At 33.6% G+C, this 20,334-nt stretch overlaps 2 protein-coding genes and 2 pseudogenes across 2 annotated transcripts; 1 reads left to right on the top strand and 3 right to left on the bottom strand.

Moving 5' to 3' along the window:
* Nucleotides 1–1,445: 1,445 nt before the first annotated feature.
* LOC129877662 (putative F-box/kelch-repeat protein At1g15680) lies at nt 1,446–3,231 on the top strand. Its single transcript, XM_055953187.1, has one exon. The coding sequence runs from the start codon at nt 1,719–1,721 to the stop codon at nt 3,051–3,053; it is 1,335 nt and encodes a 444-aa protein (XP_055809162.1). The 5' UTR covers nt 1,446–1,718; the 3' UTR covers nt 3,054–3,231.
* A 3,614-nt stretch (nt 3,232–6,845) lies between these two features.
* Nucleotides 6,846–7,620, bottom strand: LOC129875722 (E3 ubiquitin-protein ligase RMA3-like; annotated as a pseudogene).
* Nucleotides 7,621–10,249: 2,629 nt separating this feature from the next.
* LOC129876157 (40S ribosomal protein S28-2-like) lies at nt 10,250–11,487 on the bottom strand (annotated as a pseudogene).
* Nucleotides 11,488–12,450: 963 nt separating this feature from the next.
* LOC129876156 (40S ribosomal protein S5-like) lies at nt 12,451–15,365 on the bottom strand. Its single transcript, XM_055951505.1, has 5 exons — nt 15,260–15,365; nt 15,027–15,178; nt 13,444–13,715; nt 13,012–13,215; nt 12,451–12,872 (listed from the first exon to the last, which is right to left on the bottom strand). Exons 2-5 carry the CDS (start codon nt 15,141–15,143, stop codon nt 12,818–12,820), a joined length of 648 nt encoding a protein of 215 aa, XP_055807480.1. The 5' UTR covers nt 15,144–15,178; nt 15,260–15,365; the 3' UTR covers nt 12,451–12,817.
* Between the last annotated feature and the right edge of the window lie 4,969 nt (nt 15,366–20,334).

Raw genomic sequence — 20,334 nt, 5'->3', positions numbered from 1 at the left:
CACGAAAAGTCAGAAATTTCGCATATTTTGACCAATTCAAGGTGAAAAATAGGGTTGCTCCCTCGGCGGGGGCATACTAAATAAATCATGTTATGTTATTCCAGAACATTCTAGAATAAGGTAATTAAAATTCATATTTTCTCTAATTATTTTAATTGTTTTGTAATTAGTCAACAAGTTATGTCTACTAATTATTCTTTCTTGAGAAATAAAGAAAAGAAAGTCTTTTGTACTCATAGGAGACTTGTAAAATCAAACAAACAATAGATTATTAATTACTTAATTATCAAATTCTTGTTTGAATAAGACAATGAGAAGTAATTACCTATTTTTGTTTTTTAAATTTCTAATACAAACTTTGAATTCAGAACACATATTTGGAAGTTGTCAACAATTTAAAGTTGAACAAATATTCCTGATAACTATATAGACCCTCTATTGCAAAATTTAGAATTTGAATCAAAATTATTGAATTCTGCTTGATTGGCTTTTCATGACTCTAATTTCCTCCTCTATAGATGTTTGATGTTGGGCATACTGATAATGGCTAAGTGCGTAACCAAATAAAGGGTGATCAGTCGAACATAATTCGTCGAAAAGTTATGCTATATATATAAAAATGATAGGAAGTATATAGATCAATAATTATTTTTCATATGTATATATTAAATCTTGGATACTTTTAACGAAATTTCTAACTTCGTCATTACATATTAAGATGTTGATTCATATATGTTGGGTAATGATTTATTTGATCTCCTTATATGATGTTAGACTCTAAATTTGAAGTTAAGTTAGGTTCAAAATTTATTTTGTTATCCCACCAGATTTCTCCATTATAAAAAAAAAAAAAATAGTACATTATCATACACATATGTTCTACATTTTTATATAATCTTTGTTCCTTGAGATAATAATCAAAAACACTTTTGAAGTATCATTTTTTTTGCGAGTTTCAAATCTCAACTAATAATTTTTGGTGTTTTTTACTTGAATCATCACCAACTATTTATCAAAACACATATCGAAATCAACTAGACCAAGTGTTTGATTACAATAGCTAAAAAACACGTGACAACTTAATTTACCCATAAAATTTCGCCAATATATATATAGTTGATGATAACTCAGATAGAAAAGGTAAACACATGATAATTCAAACGAGAAACTAACAAAAAAAAATAATTCGAAGTTTGCTAGACCAAGTATTTGCATACTACAGCCAAAAGGTGCGTGACAACTTAATTTGTCCATAAGATTTCCTCCACATGACATCTGACTGATTTATTTCTAGACATATTTTGATATTTCATATTGCGGAAGAGCAAAAACATCTCATATTTAGACAATATGATAATTCAGATGCGTTTTTGGTCATTATTATTATTTATTTATTTATTTCCAATTTTTTTTTTTAAAAAGCACACTAGCATACTAAAAAGACTTCAAGAAACTTGAGTCAGTCTTAACCATCAAATTGGCACAAAACCAAATCTACGACTTGACGAAATTGGGGATTCCTAATTTGTTAAATTCTGCAAGTCTTCAATTGTCTGCGTGACTCTAATGAACCATATTTGCCCATAAATCTCAAATCTATAAAAAGGTAATATCACTTCCTCAATTTCTTCACTACTTTCTTACAACACCCACCAAAAGATTTGCTAAAAAACCCACCTTTTTCTGGGTTTTTTCACCAAATTTAAGCTAAAAAAAAGATGGAACTTTGTGTTAATAGCATAAAGGAAGAATCTTTTGATAACCCCATTTCTGGGAAACTTGTGAAAACCAAATCAGAGATGTTTTTCAGTAATGGGTATCTTCCAGATTGGTTCTTGATTGAGGTTTTATCAAGATTGCCTGTAAAATGTGTTTTTAGGTACAAATCTGTGTCAAAACGGTGGCGTTTCTTGATTTCTGCAACTTCTTTTGCTTCTCTGTATATATCTCGTGCTTCTTTGTTAACACCTTGGACTATTCTTGCTAATACTCTTTGTGTGAATATGAAGAGTGGTAGCTTTTTAGCTCAGTCATTTATGCCTAACTTGTTCTCTGATAATTGGTTACATTCAAGGTTTAGTATAGTTCATTTCCCTAATATTGTTAGTAGTGAAGTTGGTGAGGGGTGTAATGTTGTTGGAGTTAGTGATGGATTAGTTTTGTATGATCGCGGTGTGGGTGTAGAAATGAGTGATTATCATATTTACAATGGTATTACGGGGCGTTGTGTTGCTCTTCCTCGAATTTCCACAAGTTTTGGATATGTTAGTACTGGTTTTTTAACGAAATCTGAAGGGGGGTCTCTGACGAGTTATAAAGTAGTGAGATTGGATTGTCAGTTTGGTGAGTCGTATGTGCTTAAGTTTGAGGTGTTCTCGTCTGAGACTGGACATTGGAGGAGAGTTGTTGTGTATATGGATGTAGCAATTGAAGTTGTGTGGCTCAGGAGGCCTGTTGCTTTGAATGGGAAGCTGCATTGGATTGATCGTCAACATGGCATTTTGGCATTTAATCCTTATGATGACTTCAATCAATGTTGTGTAATTGGTCTCCCTGCTGATATTGATGAGCAATGTATTGATGCTAGGAATAACGGGAGACCTGTTTTGTTTGATGTTCATCAGGGTCGATTGAGGTATATGGAGGTGTCTGTTAAGTCCGTGTATCCCTTTGGATTTTCAGGTGTTTCTGTTTGGGTTCTTGATGAGTATGACTCTTCAAGTTGGACTTTGCAGCACAAGGTAAAGATCAAAGACATCTCGTTCGATGACATTTTAATTAGCAAAGCATTAAATGGGATCATTCCTACTCCAATCGCCTTCCATCCGCTTGATTCCAACATCTTTTACCTTGGTTTCGGAGACACCATTGTATCATACAACATGAAAACATTAAAATTGGATGCCCTTGTTGATCCAGCTGACATTCAAGGTACGCTTCAAAGAAATGGACGGGATAGCCTTAGAGAAACGCCTTGTTGGTCATCAGCGTTCTTATTCACACTTCCTCCATGGCCAATTTCTCATCCCATTAAGAAAAGAAACAGTAAGTAAATGGTGATCTGTTTCTGTGCACCAGCGAATTAATAAAGAGATGCTTCCTCTAGTCATTTAATTTAGAAACATTTTCTTTGACTGATCATTTCTGTAGTTGCCTAATAACACAAGATTCAACGTGTTACTGAATAGATATGTTTTTGCTTGGTAAGCTGTATGCATAGTGCATTCTTGATTTCTTTGCTTGTTCTTGTTCATAGAATTTTGCCTGTGTTCTCCCTCCGACATGCTTCTAGTTCTACTATACTTTAAACTGGAACATTGAAATAAGTTGCTTGCAGAATATTATTGACAATGCACCAAGTGATCGCGAGTGATAGAACTCTGGTTTCCTATTTCTTGTATAGTCAGTGACTACTTGATGTTCCAACTTTTTGCTCCAGTTTACTATCCATATTGAGAAATACATCTGTTTTCTTGTTAGCACGCGTTCTGTTTAAGACCTGATGAATTGCGTATATCACATGTGATACTCTGTTCTATTAAGTTCCGTTAACAACTTATAGTCGAAACTAGTTTGAAGCTTGTAGACATGCTTGTAAGAGTGGTTGAAACTCCGATGTGAGTTTCAAACTAGAGTAGTTAAAATGAATTTGAATTCTTGAAAGTTATAAAAATTACATATCCTAAAATGAAAAGAGCCATATAAAGTAAGTTGATTCATTTTGTCTTTGAATTTTCTTCATTTTTGGTGATTGAAGGTTAGAATAACATAGCCTAAAGAAAATTTTGAGGAATATAGTCTACGTATCCATGTGAACTTGTTCATATTGGTGGTCTCAAGTTCAGTTAAAGGATGAGGGTTGTTGAGGGTCAATCAGAAACAACTTTTTTATCCCCATAAAGTTAAGATAAGGCTGCATATATCTTATCCTTCCAGACTCCACAAGTGGGAACTACACAAAGTTTGTTGTTGTTATATTTCCTTTATAGATTTGAATCCCACAACTAAGTAGTCATGCATTATGATCGGAATTTGAACACTCAATTCTCTAGCAAATACAACTCATTTGATCATTTTATGCAATAACATTCAAGTAATGCTTATTAATTCTTGTTTTAGTCTATGCTTTTATAAATTGCTTTGATACAAAATGAGAAACGATCTCTTTCAACGCGTAAATGGTTGTGAGTTCACAGTTTCATCATCTTGGGTAAAATCAAGTCTATTGCGAAGACATTCAAATCCTCACAATGACCAAATTTTATCAATTAGATTCTTTTGAATTGCACGAGTAAAAAGAGAGTCAATCTTTCTATTCCGGATAGGGCATCAATTAATAAGTTATAAATGCTGGAATTTATTCTTGGATGTTTATGTAACGAATAGTTTGGGGTGCTTGTGGACTCTTAGCATTAATTATTTATTCCGCAAATCAATTTTCAAGACGTAATACTAAACATCAATTAATAGGAGTGTTGTGGTAAAATGTTGATGTGAATTATTATTTTCTTAATGAATGCGTCAAATTCAAATGTGACAAGTAAAAGTAAACGAAGGAATACTTGAATACCATGTAATTTCATTGAAGTAGAATCATCTTCATGGAACATCAATATTCTTGATGCAATGAATCATCTTCATGGGACATCAAATAGGGCATCAATTAAGTGACTAATGGTAGAATTTATTTCTAAATATTTATGTAACAAATACTTTGAAGTGCTTGTGTGAATGCTCTCTAATGAATCATCTTCATGGAACATTAATAGTCTTGATGGCGATGTACAAAGGGTGATTGATCAAGTCAAGCCATTTCAGATAGGACAACAATTAAGTAATAAGCAACATAATTTATTCCCAAGTATTTATGTAACAAATACTATGGAGTGTTTATGAAGATTCTCTAATAAGTACAATGTATTTTCACTGAAGTAGAATCGTATTCATGGGACATCAATAATCTTGATGGCGATGTCTAAAGAGTGATGGATCGAATCAAATAATTCCAAATAGGACATCAATTAAGTGATAAATGTTAGAATTTATTTTCATGACACGTCAATATTCTTGATGGCAATTGTCCAAAGCGTGACGGATTAACAAATTGAATGGGAAAAAAAATGTCATTCAACTACTCAGCTGGACAACTTCAAGGCCTCACATTATATTCTTCCTCGTGTTTATTGTTTTTCAACGCATTAATCCTTTCTAAGACAACGTAACATAATGGATATCGAAAATAGTTATACCTAACGTTTTACTAAATCAACGAATACACGATATTTGACAATATATTGATGTAATTTGGTGTAGACATCGTGTTGAAGCATGATATTTTAATATTTCATTACAATATTAAAATGTAATATTTTAGTGGATATAAATTGATAAGAAAGTGGTTAATTATATTTGGTGTAACTTATGTAATTACTAAGTCAGGTTCTCCTTGTTATCTCCAACTAATTGCCCCACTAATCTTTAAATGACTATTCATATTCTTGACATTTATTTGTGGAAGAAATTCTACACTTGTATAAACGATGTTTTCGTTCGATTGTGATGAATAGAAAAAAATAATATGAGAACTCAATGAGAAGTTTCATATTGTTTTTGTATTTTGAGGTTAGTGTAGTGAAGAGATAGTTGAGACAAAGAAAAATATTCTAACCATCCAACTCATGCACTATACTAAAGAGAGTAATTATATGTTGAAGGAATGTGCTCTTTCGGTGGAGCTTTGAACTCTTTAATTAATTCAGAGTTATTTAAGTTATATGACGTCGTTGGCCTGTTATATCCTGAAAAGGACAAGTCTAGAGTTATACTGCTAGATTGGTGTAAATTATACCGCAATGAGCTTGAATCTCCTTACGAGAGCGAGATATTCACGCCTTAGCCCGAATATTTATTTATTTGTTTTATTTTTCAACTGTCATTTATTATAATTTGTGATATATACACCAACATACCAAATATACGAAAGATTTTAAATAATAACAATAAAAGAACTAAAGAGCCTAAAAGAAGAAAGTGCAAAATACTAAAATTCTTCTGTTTTTTCCCCGTCTATGGTTAATTTACATTACGATATACATCTTAGTCTTTATAATATTTGGAAAGACACTAGCAGGCAAATATCTCGGAAGGGTGTTGTCTACTCACCTTACCCCTACCTTATAAAGATAGAGCAATTGATTTTGATAGTCCCTCGACTCAAGTAATGATATATATCTTTAAAACATTGTTCTCCATCTATAATATGGACCAAATCTTTTAACACTGTCTACTGTGAATTGAGATACTTCTACATCAATGACAACACCTTATGAAAAATAACCATCTATATGGATCATATCAAATAAAGATTTTAATATTTTATTGAATGAAATTGCTCAAGCTAGATCTCAAATATATATTCCAACTAATTAATTCATGAGAATGCTAATAGAGATACCGGACATCGGATGGGAAACCGAAAACAAAAAGAGGAACACTTCACACAGAGTATATGTATGCATATCACACAGAGTGAAAAGATTCATATAAACTCTGTGGATAAGGGGCCAACCTTTGCAAGGAATAGATGCTTAATCACTATAAGTCATGTTTTTTTTCTCGTTAACTATCAACTACATTGCCAACCTCCACGAGGTAAGGGCACGGTTTGCGTACCTCTACTCTTCCTAGACCTCACCCGTGGGATTACACTAGATATGTTGTTGTTGTTACTTCCTGACTGCTGATGCCACCTATGCGTTTCAATAGACCGTCCATAGGTATCGGGCACAGTCAGATAATTTTGTACATCTGTACAATGATAAAGACGCATATAATAATAATAGTGATCAGAATAGGAGAAGGCACAAGATGAAGGCGCAGAAGAGAAAGATGGATAATCTGTTAAGAGACTTGTCCATTTGCATTTCTTTCCTTCTCATTCTAGAGCTACCGCCTCCCGAGTCAGATAAGGATATGAGAATGAGCTTGCCTCCGAGCCCCCCAACATCCTTGCAAGGAACATTTCACTAAACATCACGACCATTGGGCTGAATAATCGAGTCATTCCAGTGCCTCCGAAGGTAGATGGAGCTATAGCTGCATAGCCACCAAAAGCGTGGGGTTGGTGATGAATTGAGGGTGGTGGTGGATAATACAAAGAAGTGTGATGAAGTTGTTGATGAACGTGAGAAGTCGGAGGTGATGATGTATTAACTTGAGTGGTTGTCGTCCAAATGGCTTGAGGCGTGCGAGGTACGACCACATCAACTTGAGACTCATTGGATCTGAATTCTTCTTCTGATGTCCCGCGGCCATAGAGAGGTACCAGTGAGGAGTTTGAGATGTGAGATTTGCAAACCGGACATTTAGGTGTCTCTTCTGATCCCAAGTCAGAGTTCTCAACTTGAAGCCACTTGTAAATGCAAGGCCAGCACTATAAGTGACTGTAGAGGGTGACAACAGGATTGTGTGCTGAATCAAGACATATATTGCAATCAAAACATCCCATCATATTCCAGAGTTTGCCGTTGGATCTGTAACTGAGCTCCTTTTCTTTAGGGAAATGTCTTTATCAGATCCAAAATTAATAATAGGTTCACCAAAAGACTGTTCTAGAGCCATGGAATCTGTTGAAAAGATTAAAAAAAAGATCACAAATAAATCAATCACCTAACTTAGTTCTTTGAAAAACATATAAGAAATCCCCATCAAAGTAAGGAGCTGATATTCACATATCTGGACCTTGGGAATAAATGACAACAGGAGCTATGGTTATGGTCCTATGCATAAGCTATGCATCTATAACTAGCAAAAGGCATCATATGCAGGAATCATATTTCTTTACTAGCATAGCTATGTGATATGTACAAAATGGGACTTATAACCTCTGGGTAAATGTATCAATCATTTTTCCATCAGAAAAGGAATATCCATCCCGCATCGGTTACATTTCTTTCGAGCCAAGGTTCTATCGAAAACCACCTCTCTACCCCGGAAAGATAGAGGTAAGGTTTGCGTACATCCTAGTATCCTACCCTTTCCAGACCCCACTTGTGGGATTACACCGAGTATGTTGTTGTTTTATTTAAAGGGATACCTTGAACCAAACTTCAAAAATTTCAGAAGCTGAACCATCCAATATGATACAACAGGTGGATGATGTATCAGAACAAAACATTGTATTAGATGTTCTAGAATCATTTGAACAACATGTTTCAATTGATACATTAAAGGTAATGTATCAGAACCAAAGTTATGACCAATCTGATGCTACATATATCTTGTATCTGCTAAATCTGTGATGATATGTAGATCTTGATACATTTCATGCTCATATATCATAAGTAAATATTATTATGTTTGCACGAAGCTGAACCATCCAACATGATACAACAGGTGGATGATGTATCAGAACAAAATATTGTATCAGATGCTGCAGAATATTTTTATTAGCATGTTTCAACTGATACATTAAAGGTAATGCATCAGAACCAAAGTTATGACCAATTTGATGCTACATATCTCTTGTATCTGCTAAACCTGTGATGATATGTAGATCTTGATGCATTTCATGCTTATATATCATAAGTTAATGTTATTATGTTTGCAGGAAGCTGAACCATCCAACACGATACAAGAGGTGGATGATGTATTAGAACACAACATTGTATCAGATGCTGCAGAATCTTTTCAACAACATCTTTCAACTGATACATTAAAGGTAATGTATCAGAACCAAAGTTATTAAAGGTAATGTATCATTTCAGTAGTCATTTTCTTAAATAATTATTATTATTACATTTGTAGGAACTAGAACCATCCATTATTTCATAACAATTAGAGGATGTATCAGCACACCAAATGGAACCAACTAGAGCAGATTCTTTTCAGGTGATTGTTGATTCTGATACATTAAAGATAATGTATCAGATCAATTATTGTGATAAATTCAACATTAATAAGTTTAGTACTGACGTTATACATTAAATTTAGAATAATGCTATGAAAGATGCAAAAGAGGCCGTTGATAATATTGATAAAGTTGAAGAGCATGTTGAGCAGATTGATAAAGAAAAAATCAATCCAGTGCATCGGTAATAGGAATCAATTGTATCTGATTCATTAAATTTAATAAAGTTTATTATACTAAAGTCATTATATTTTATAATTCTTCAAAATTAGGAATCCAATACTTCAACCTCGATATCTTCCGAAACTTTGGATGTGATAGATGCTCTAATATACGGACTTCCATTACCGGCCATGCCATTGACTGCTGCTAGTCATGAACAAGTAGTTCAGGATGAATATCTACTACGATAGTCAACTACCTACCACTCTTCCATCGATGTAATATTTTACTATCTTCGAAAGAAATCCAAGATGCAGTTGGGCAATCAATATCAAAACACAACAACAAATTGTATTTTTAAAATTTTCATCGAATCTACACACACGATACTATCACATTCCACCTGACATTTCTACCCAAGAATATATGGCAAAGGCCTCTGTTATAACTCATCACGAGAGATCTGTGAAGAACATAATAAAAGGTTTCTCAATACCCGCCGGGTTGCCTTGGCATTTGGTAGATGAGGTATACATCCCGGTAAACTGTGATAGGAATTTTCATTGGGTTCTTGCAGTAGTTATGTTGAAACAGAGGTTGATATGCGTATATGATTCATCACCTGGAAGAAGAAGTAGCAACCCTTCCGCAGAGATTCAAAAGATACAAGTAATGCTACCTACATACCTTCACGGTAGTGGCTTTTTGGAGAAGAATGAACGTACTAATTGATCATCGCTTGATTCATACAAGGACAAATCAATCGGTAACATGCTTAAAGCACATCACCCTTTTGCAGTTGAATCTGTTGAAGGAATTGCACAATAAGGAATCGATAGCTTGTGAGTGTTAACAAATATGCATATTTAAATCATTAATATGTCAATTTTATTTTTTAAAAGTTGTGTATTCCTTTCTTTGCAGGGATTGTGGTGTTTTCCTGTCTATTTTTGCTGAATATCTTAGTAATGGAATTTCTAATATGTTTTCACTTGAGCTTTCCGTAGCAAAGCAAGTCTACAAGAACCAATATAATCAAAATCACACATAAGGAACACTGGAAAAAGATTAAACATGATAGATGTATGTCCATCCAGCACACACAAAACAAATAAGAACCATTACTTGTTGCCATTGACGCAAAGCAAGAAAAATATTATCATAACACTATTCCAGAAACTTGAAGTGTACCAAAATGACCAAAATCGACATGTCCAAACTTAAAAAGAGTCTAAGCAAACAAAATCAAAGAAGGGAATAAATCCCAGCCAATATCAAGTATTCAAGGGAATTTCGATATGGCACTCATAATTATGGGTCAGCGCAATCTCCTGGCCTCCCTCTCAGACTCCAACAGTGATATTATCACACTCTCTGACTCGTCCCTTGACATTTTTCATGATAAACCTGTTCTGGTTGTCAAGAAACTTGACTCTCACCTGAGTCACCTGCCCCCTAGATCCAATACGACCCATGATTTTAATCACAACTGCATGCTTGGTTACAGATTCTATTCTGCAAATGCAGAATATATTTGTAAGAAGCCATAGCAGATAACACATTGAAAGGGATCAAATGAAACAGCAGCAGGCAAAAGCCAGACAAACCACACTAAAACTTAATAATACTCTATAGAACAGTCAATATTCAAAAGAAACAACACTAAAAACACTTTCAAATATTAATGCTTGATAAGTAGCAGATCCATGATCTAATTAAGTGCATTCATAACATCTCTGCACCTATCACACCTCCGCGACAAAATGTGTGGCCCTGTGGGACTTCGTTTAAAAATATACTTAACAAAATTCAACTAGCTGTCACATTGTTTAATCATTAATACTACAGCAAAGAAACGTAGAGCATATGTTAGTGACAGAAAATAAGCAGTGGAGGTAACTAGACAACACCACACATTCACTTAGCAGCTTTCATTATTGTAGTTTCACGTATATTTTCCAACCAAAGAGACTTAGAAGTTAGATAACCAGAACAGGGTTGAGAAGAGCATCAAATCCGCAAGTTTATGCTTCTTTCTACTGCAAGCTCCTTTTTCTAATGTACCTCCTCATGATCAGTTTGCTGTAAACAATTTGTGTATGCAACAATGCATTTTTTTTCATAAGGTAATCATTTATAACAATGTAGTGACAAAACCATAAATGTAATGCATGTATGAGCTTCATAGTACTACAATGATCTATTCAATGTTAATAACCCAATATATATTGTTAGTTCAGTTAAGACTCTTATTTGTTAGTTAATTACAAAGTAAGGTTAGCTAGGAGACGACTGTCGACTGAAAAAACTTAATCTTTTTACTCTCTCTCACTTCTACTCTTTTCTCTCCTCTATAAAAAACTAACATTGTTGTGCTGGAAGGAGCTCAACTTTCCTTACACACAAGTGGTAATACGTAAAGAGCCTAAAGGGCAGCCCGGTGCACTTAAGCTCCCGCTATGCGCAGGGTCCGGGGAAGGGCCCGACCACAAGGGTCTATTGTACGCAGCCTTACCTTGCATTTCTGCCAGAGGCTGTTTCCAAGGCTTGAACCCGTGACCTCCTGGTCACATGGCAGCAACTTTACCAGTTACTCCAAGGCTCCCCTTCAAATACGTAAAGAGCCTACACCCAATAATATAATTTTTTCCAGGCTAATTCAATAAAACAGAAAACATGACTTAGATACACACATTCTATTCTTCTCGGAAGAATCCAAATATTAACTTTGATCAAAAACAAAGAACTACTTGTCTTTCAATGCCTATTTTTATCTACAGGCAAAATTCAGGACTTCTCAATACATCACATTATTAGATCAATCAACACAAATCGAAGTTGATCTAAAAGATTGAATCATATTATAGAATTAGGGCAAAAACAACAACAAATTAACAATAAATTTGTTACAGAAAATTGAAAAACGTGAGGTGTTTTCAAGGAAATTACACATAGAGGGATTTGACGGCGAGAGCGGCTTACCTTCCGGGGAGAAAATTCTGCTCCTGTATGCTTGCTGCTGTGTATCAGAGAATGGAGAAAGATAAATTGGTTGAATCTTTCTCAATCATCCTGGCCGGAACTTGTATGCAGCACTTGTACGGAGCATAAAGGTTTGGAACTCTTTTCAAATATACATGTTGAACATCTCTCCCGCCTCTCTCCTATTTCACCCTTCTCTTTTCCTATGTATTTGTATTTCAAAATGTATCCAGTATCAAAGATACATATATCTAGAATCAAAAATACATGTTGACTATCTCGATCACCTCTCTCCTATTTCGCTCCCACTCTCTCTCTCTCTCTCGGTTATGTACCTATATTCCAAAATGAATCTATCTTATATCAAACATGCAAGCACTTGGTACCAAACTACCTAATTAGTGAGACAATATGTAATTATTTCAAATTATAAAATAAATTAGTCTTTACAGCAGAAGAATGAATTCTTCTTTCATCGATCAACACTTTCATCGTCTTTCATCGTCTGAACACTCGGTTCAAGAGTAGAGGACACGATACTTAAACATCTAAAAAAACTCATAGCATACCATGTGTTTAACAAAACTCTACTGAAAACCCAAATAAAGGAACTTCAAAATTTAGAATTTATAACAATACCAAGCATAAATCCTCCAAGAAACTAAATCCATAAGGAGTAGCAGATCTATAATGCCTACATGAAAACAGAAATGAGAACAACATAACCAAAAAGTCTCTTGTAAAAGTTGCTCCAATATCAATCTCTTAACGATTGGCCTTGGCAACCCTTTCAATCTCATCCTTCTTCTTAATGGCATAGCTGCAGAAACAGAAACCATTGACAGTAGTAAGCAATAAAGTTCCACATATGCAAAAAAGGGTATTGCAACAATCATGTATATGTTATCACAAAGAAATCAGACGGGAATTTAAGTGAACATCAATCTCTAGCCCATTACCTATTTGAAGAACCCTTGGCAGCATTGATGAGTTCATCAGCAAGGCACTCTGCTATGGTCTTGATGTTCCTGAAAGCACTCTCACGTGCACCAGTTGTCAGCAAATAAATTGCCTGGTTAACACGGCGAAGTGGAGAAATATCAACGGCTTGACGTCTGACAACACCAGCTGAACCAATACGCGTAGCGTCTTCCCTTGGCCCACTAAATGATTAAATGAAGAAAATAAGCAATCAATGAGACAGATACAGACATATTTGGGTGAAGTTGACAAAAATAAATTGAAAGATTTATGGTGTTTAGATGAAGTCTGAGCTCAGTATTGGCAAAAATAAAACATTCTTTTACAGATACTGAATGAAGAATCCATTCCAAGACAAACAGTCACCTTCCCGGAAGAAAATGAATAAAGAGTTCATCCTCTGATCTCACCTGTTGATAACAGCATCAACAATGACTTGGATTGGGTTTTGGTCTGTCAACAAATGAATGATCTCCATTGCATGCTTAATAATGCGAACAGCCATCAGCTTCTTTCCGTTGTTCCTTCCGTGCATCATAAGAGAATTGGTGAGCCTCTCAACAATTGGGCACTGGGCCTTCCTGAAACGCTTGGCCTGGTATCTACCAGCTGTGTGTGGCATGTAAACTGGATGCTTGTTAGCAGTTGCTGTGATGTAATCCTCAACGGACATGTCATTGATCTTCACCAGAAATTAAGATCATAGTTATTAAAAGATCTTCCAAATTGTATTCAAGATTACAGCCTTACTAATAGAACTTAAAATAATACTCAACTATAAAGGCAGAAGCAGAAGGAATATTCATCTGAGAACGTTGCTGAGGAAAAATACACACTTCCACTGAGAACTACAAACTCTTGGATTCAATGCAGACTAGCAAAACATATGGCAAAGTGGATGAAAAGATTTACATAGTTGATACCAATTTGCTAAGGTGGTATACTTGGATGACATTCATTTATAGTAATACCCCGGGAGGTCAAGTTTCAGTCATTTTAGTAGCTTCACTCAAGGTCCAATGTTCACTTCAAGTCTTTAAGGAAGACTTTAGACATGAAAGTTTTCTGCTTTCAACATGTGGCCATAAAATTAATGTTGATTCTGCTTTTTTTTCCTGTCCAAATTACTCCCAAAAATTCAAAAAAACTCCAATTTGCATCCATAGCCAAACTGTTGAAAACAAGAAGTATTTTTTTTTTCAAATAATCAATTTTAATAGAGAAACACACCCCATCTTGTTCAAGATTTGTATACCATTAAGAAACGTATAGAACTTCTAGTGCTAAATGGATCAACATTGACTCCGAAGATTCATGTAGTCAGCCATTTAATGTGGAATCTACCCTAATGTTGCTACCTTCACATCTACCACATTAATAATTTACTGAATTTCTATCCATTAGAGTCGGGAAAAAAAATCAGTTTTTACCCGTTCAAATCATGAAAGTTAATACAAATTAAAAAGATACATCAATCAGATTAGTTTATACTCATAAAGTTCATAAAAATTACAAAAGCTACATCAACCAGATTACTTTATACTCATAAAAACTAATACAAATTACAAAGCTTAACCAACCGGATTAGTTTATACTCATAAAAGTCCATACAACTTACAAAGTTACATCAACCAGATCAGTTTATACTCGTAAAAAGTAAATACAAATAATGAAGCTACATCAACCAGATCAGTTTATACTCATAAAAGTTAATACAAATTACAAAGCTACATCAACCAGATAAGTTTATACTCATAAAAGTTCATAAAAATTACAAAGCTACATCAACCAGATCAGTTTGTACTCATAAAAGTTCATAAAAATTACAAAGCTACATAAACCAGATTAGTTTGATGTACGAATTTCCATTATATACTCAGTTACTACAAGTTGCAGTTTTCATCATTAAAAACACAGAACGAAGTAAATTAAGTCAAATCTAGCGAAGTAATATGTTAGAAGCTATAGAATATGAAAAAGAATAAAGACGTACCGAGACTTCATCGTAGCTCCAGCGATTGAAAAGCATGACATCGGTGTGAGCCTTATTCTCTTTGTTTGCATCGGCGGGGGCGGCGGGGGAGGGGGCGGCAACTACACCTGCGTCCATTTCTTCTTCTACTTCTCTTGCCTGCTCCGATTCACCTGTAAAATCTAACAGTTAAACAAATACATTTTGCTTGATTTTGAGTTTCAAATACAGAGAAAGATGAGCCGCCGGCGTACCTTCCGGGGAGAGGAGTCGTTCTGCTGTATGATGCTGATGCTGATGCTGATGCTGCTGTATGAGAGAATGCTAAAAACGTAGAGATTTTAGCATAAAAAATCCAAATGGAAAAAAAGATAGCAAGAGAGGGTTGGGCTATTGTATATCCCTCGGCCTAGTAAATATTGGGCTTTTTAGTTAAGCCTAAAACAGCTGATGATAATATTTATTATTTTATTTTGAAAAAATTACTAGAAAAAATATTTTTTAATAAATAATTATTGATTTTAGCGATACTTTTTATTTATTATCATTTATAGCAATATATAGCAATATTATGATATATCTGTCATGTATTAAAAGTGAATTATGCATGCAATATAAATGTATTATAAGTGTTTTAAAATATATTATACTGGTTTGGTAAGAAATTGACACAATGTATTATAAGTGTATTAAAGTATGTGATAAATATATTATCAATGAATAAAACTTGTATTATATGAGTTTTATAAATTATTCTCGCTAATATGTATTAAAATTGTATTATAATTGTATTTTAAGTGTTCAGTGAAAAAAAAATATTATTGTTATAAATGGTAAATATTTTCTTAATGTAGTACATTTATGTAAATTTCTCTTTTATTTTTTTCAGTCAGGCCCCTACTTATGAAGTCCACAAAGTTTGGATAATTCATGAATATAACTAACTCCTCCGATCGACCTTAACTTTCATTATTGAGCTAAAAGAGTTTCCTAGCCCTTCAAGTTTACACACTGATCCCTTTCGGATCATTGTACATTTCCATTAGCGGAACAGGCATATGTGCTCTTCGAGCGAAAAAAGTACGTAGGTAGGACCCTCCATTCTGGTTGGTATATCATATCAGAGTCGATGGTTTTATTAGAATTCCGAATTATTATTACCAAAAAAGGAAAGATAGTTTGTGTTCCAAAGGCTTCAAATTTAATACTTTGGATGTATATATTCCATAAACTCTATATTAGTTAATTTTTATTTTCTAATTCCAATTAGGTATAGAGTAAATAGTGAGAATTTAGCTAAATTTTGTGTTCAAACAATCTTCAATATATCAACCCTTAATCTATCAAATTCAGTTGAAAAAGTAATTTAGCTAAATTACTTTCATGCTAATGAGAGTGGTTCTGCATATTGGTTCATTTTTACTGTTTTAAATTTTCCTTTGATCCTTTAATCATGTATTTTTTTGAGTCAAGAGTTGGAAATAATTCTTTTACCTCATAAAGGTAACTTATTTTCTTTAGTAAATAGTGAGAATTTAACTAAATTTTGTGTTCAAACAATCTTCAATGTTCAACCTTCATGATAGTGGTTTTTTTGAGAAGAATGAACGTACTGATTGGTCATCGTTTGATTCATACACGGACAAATCATCAAGTTGTGTATTCCCTTTTTTGCAGGGATTGTGGTATTTTTCTGACTATTTTTGCTGAATATCTTAGTGATGAAATTTTTATTCCAACTTCTGGACTACATGCCGAAATTATGATTATGTTAGCGAAAATGACGATTCAAAAAAACCTAAGAGAGATTTCATCTCTCCTAGTCAAGGAGAACTGATAGACGTCGAGTAGTTTTTTTTTTGAATTTTGTAGTAGAATGTACAATTTTTTTTTGCACCAACAATAAATATTTTTTGGCTATTCAACAATTTAGCAGACTATTATTAGATTCTCATGTATCAAACTCGAATTTAATATGAAAATTTATGTATCAGATTTGTCTGATACATGAGAATAGCTGATACATAATCATTCGACATATTAAGGGTTGATACATTGAAGATTGTTGTATTAGTTTTCAACTGAATTGTGATTGATATATAACATCTTATATTGATATAGGTTGTAGATGTATCAGAAGTAGTAAAGTTTGATACGTGAGAATCTAATACATAAATTTTTATCTTAAATTCGAGTTTGATACATGAGAATCTGATAATAGTCTGCTAAATTGTTGAATAGCCAAAAACAATGTTTACTATTGATGCAAAAATAAAATTGTACATTCTACTACAAAATTAAAAAAAACTACTCGACGTCCATCGGTTCTCCTTGACTAGAAGAGATGAAATCTCTCTTAGGTTTTTTTGAATCGTCATTTTCGCTAACATAACCATCCTTGGCCTTCTGAAAACCATAATTCCACAATAGTGCGGCATATCTTGAACGGAAGAATTCGGCATGTAGTCCAGAAGTTGGAATAGAAATTTCATCACTAAAATATTCAGCAAAAATAGCCAGAAAAATACCATAATCCCTGCAAAGAAAGGAATATACAACTTTTAAAAATATAAAATTGACATATTAATGATTTAAATATGCATATTTGTTAACACTCACAAGCTATCGCTTCCTTGTTGCGCAATTCATTCAACATATTCAACTGCAAAAGGGTGATGTGCTTCAAGCATGTTACCGGTTGATTTGTCCTTGTATGAATCAAGCGATGACCAATCGGTACGTTAATTCTTCTCAAAAAAGTCACTATCGTGAAGGTATGTAGGTAGCATTACTTCTATCTTTTGAATCTCTGCGGAAGGGTTGCTACTTTTTCTTCTTCCAGGTGATGAATCATATACGCATATCAACCTCTGTTTCAACATAACTACTGCAAGAACCCAATGAAAATTCCTATCACAGTTTACCGGGATGTATACCTCATCTACCAAATGCCAAGGCAACCCGGCGGGTATTGAGAAACATCTTATTATATTCTTCACAGATCTCTCATGATGAGTTATAACAGAGGCCTTTGCCATATCTTCTTGGGGTAGAAATGTCAGGTGGAATGTGATAGTATCGTGTGTGTAGATTCGATGAAAATTTTAAAATACAGTTTGTTGTTGTGTTTTGATATTGATTGCCTAACTGCATCTTGGATTTTTTCCGAAGATAGTAAAATATTACATCGATGTGCTGCACATTTTAAGAAAATATTAGTTATACAATCTGATACATAGTTATTAAACAAGATAGAAACTGTTGTACTGGATGTATCTAATTCATAATATCAACGTATCAGACATTTTGTCTGACATGTAACAGATGCTCTATTTGAAAAAGATTACCTCATCATTCTAACATCTGTTCGATTGTGACATGAGGTAGAACCAGTTTTTATCTTGAGGAAATGCTACTACAAAGTCTATTTTTTCAAACCCGAATGAAAAGCACTTGGATCTGTAATGTTTCTCTTTTGGTTTCTTGAATGGAAACTTATATTAAAATGACAGAACATATATAATAAACAACTTATAATGATATAAGTTGTAAATATCATACTTACTTGTTGGCATGCGATTTTAATAGTCCTTTATCTATCCATTGAGAGTATTCCCAGATAAGCTCGGTTGGGGGATGATAGCATATGTCAAAACCTTCAAAAGGGTATGTTTGATGCCTAATAGATGTCAATTTTTCCTTACCATTTTCACTCGACCCAAATTTTGTTAGATACGGCGATTGTAAGATCTTAGAAGGCAACCTACTTCTTGGAAGAAGTGTCTTCACATCATTTGGCAATACATTGGGTTTTGATGGAAGAGTTGTAGGTAGCTGGCTATCGTAGTAGACATTCATCCTGAACTACTTGTTCATGACTAGCAGCAGTCAATGGCATGGCCGGTAATGGAAGTCCGTATATTAGAGCATCTATCACATTCAAAATTTCGGAAGATATCGAGGTTGAAGTATTGGATTCCTAATTTTGAAGAATTATAAAATATAATGACTTTAGTAGAATAAACTTTATTAAATTTAATTAATCAGATACAATTGATTCGTATTACCGATGCACTGGATTGATTTTTTCTTTATCAATCTGCTCAACATGCTCTTTAACTTTATCAGTATTATCAACGGCCTCTTTTGCATCTTTCATAACATTATTCTAAATTTAATGTATAATATCAGTACTAAACTTATTAATGTTGAATTTATCACAATAATTGATCTGATACATTATCTTTAATGTATGAGAATCAACAATCACCTGAAAAGAATCTGCTCTAGCTGGTTCCATTTGGTGTGCTGATACATCCTCTAATTGTTATGAAATAATGGATGGTTCTAGTTCCTCCAAATGTAATAATAACAATTATTTAAGAAAATGACTACTGAAATGTTACATTACCTTTAATAACTTTGGTTCTGATACATTACCTTTAATGTATCAGTTGAAAGATGTTGTTGAAAAGATTCTGCAGCATCTGATACAATGTTGTGTTCTAATACATCATCCACCTCTTGTATCGTGTTGGATGGTTCAGCTTCCTGCAAACATAATAACATTAACTTATGATATATGAGCATGAAATGTATCAAGATCTACATATCATCATAGGTTTAGCAGATACAAGAGATATATAGCATCAAATTGGTCATAACTTTGGTTCTGATACATTACCTTTAATGTATCAGTTGAAACATGCTAATGAAAATATTCTGCAGCATCTGATACAATATTTTGTTCTGATACATCATCCACCTGTTGTATCATGTTGGATGGTTCAACTTTCTGCAAACATAATAACATTTACTTATGATATATGAGCATGAAATGTATCAAGATCTGCATATCATCATAGGTTTAGCAGATACAAGAGATATGTAGCATCAAATTGGTCATAACTTTGGTTCTGATGCATTACCTTTAATGTATTAGTTGAAACCTAATGTTCAAATGATTCTGGAACATCTGATACAATATTTTGTTCTGATACATCATCCACCTGTTATATCATGTTGGATGGTTCAACTTTCTATAAATATAATAACATTTACTTATGATATATGAGGTTGAAATATATCAAAATCTATATATCATCACAGATTTAGCTGATAGAAGATAAATGTAGCATCAGATTGGTCATAACTTTGGTTCTTATACATTACCTTTAATGTATTAGTTGAAAAATGATGTTCAAATGATTCTGAAACATCTGATACAATATTTTATTCTAATATATCATCAACATGTTGTATCATGTTGGATGGTTCAACTTCCTGCAAACATAATAACATTTACTTATGATATATGACAATTACAATG

The sequence above is a fragment of the Solanum dulcamara genome, chromosome 12 (assembly GCF_947179165.1).
Source record: "Solanum dulcamara chromosome 12, daSolDulc1.2, whole genome shotgun sequence".
Classification (NCBI taxonomy): domain Eukaryota; kingdom Viridiplantae; phylum Streptophyta; class Magnoliopsida; order Solanales; family Solanaceae; genus Solanum; species Solanum dulcamara.
Note: the sequence above shows the minus strand (reverse complement) of the source record. Positions and strands in the feature narration are given on the sequence as shown.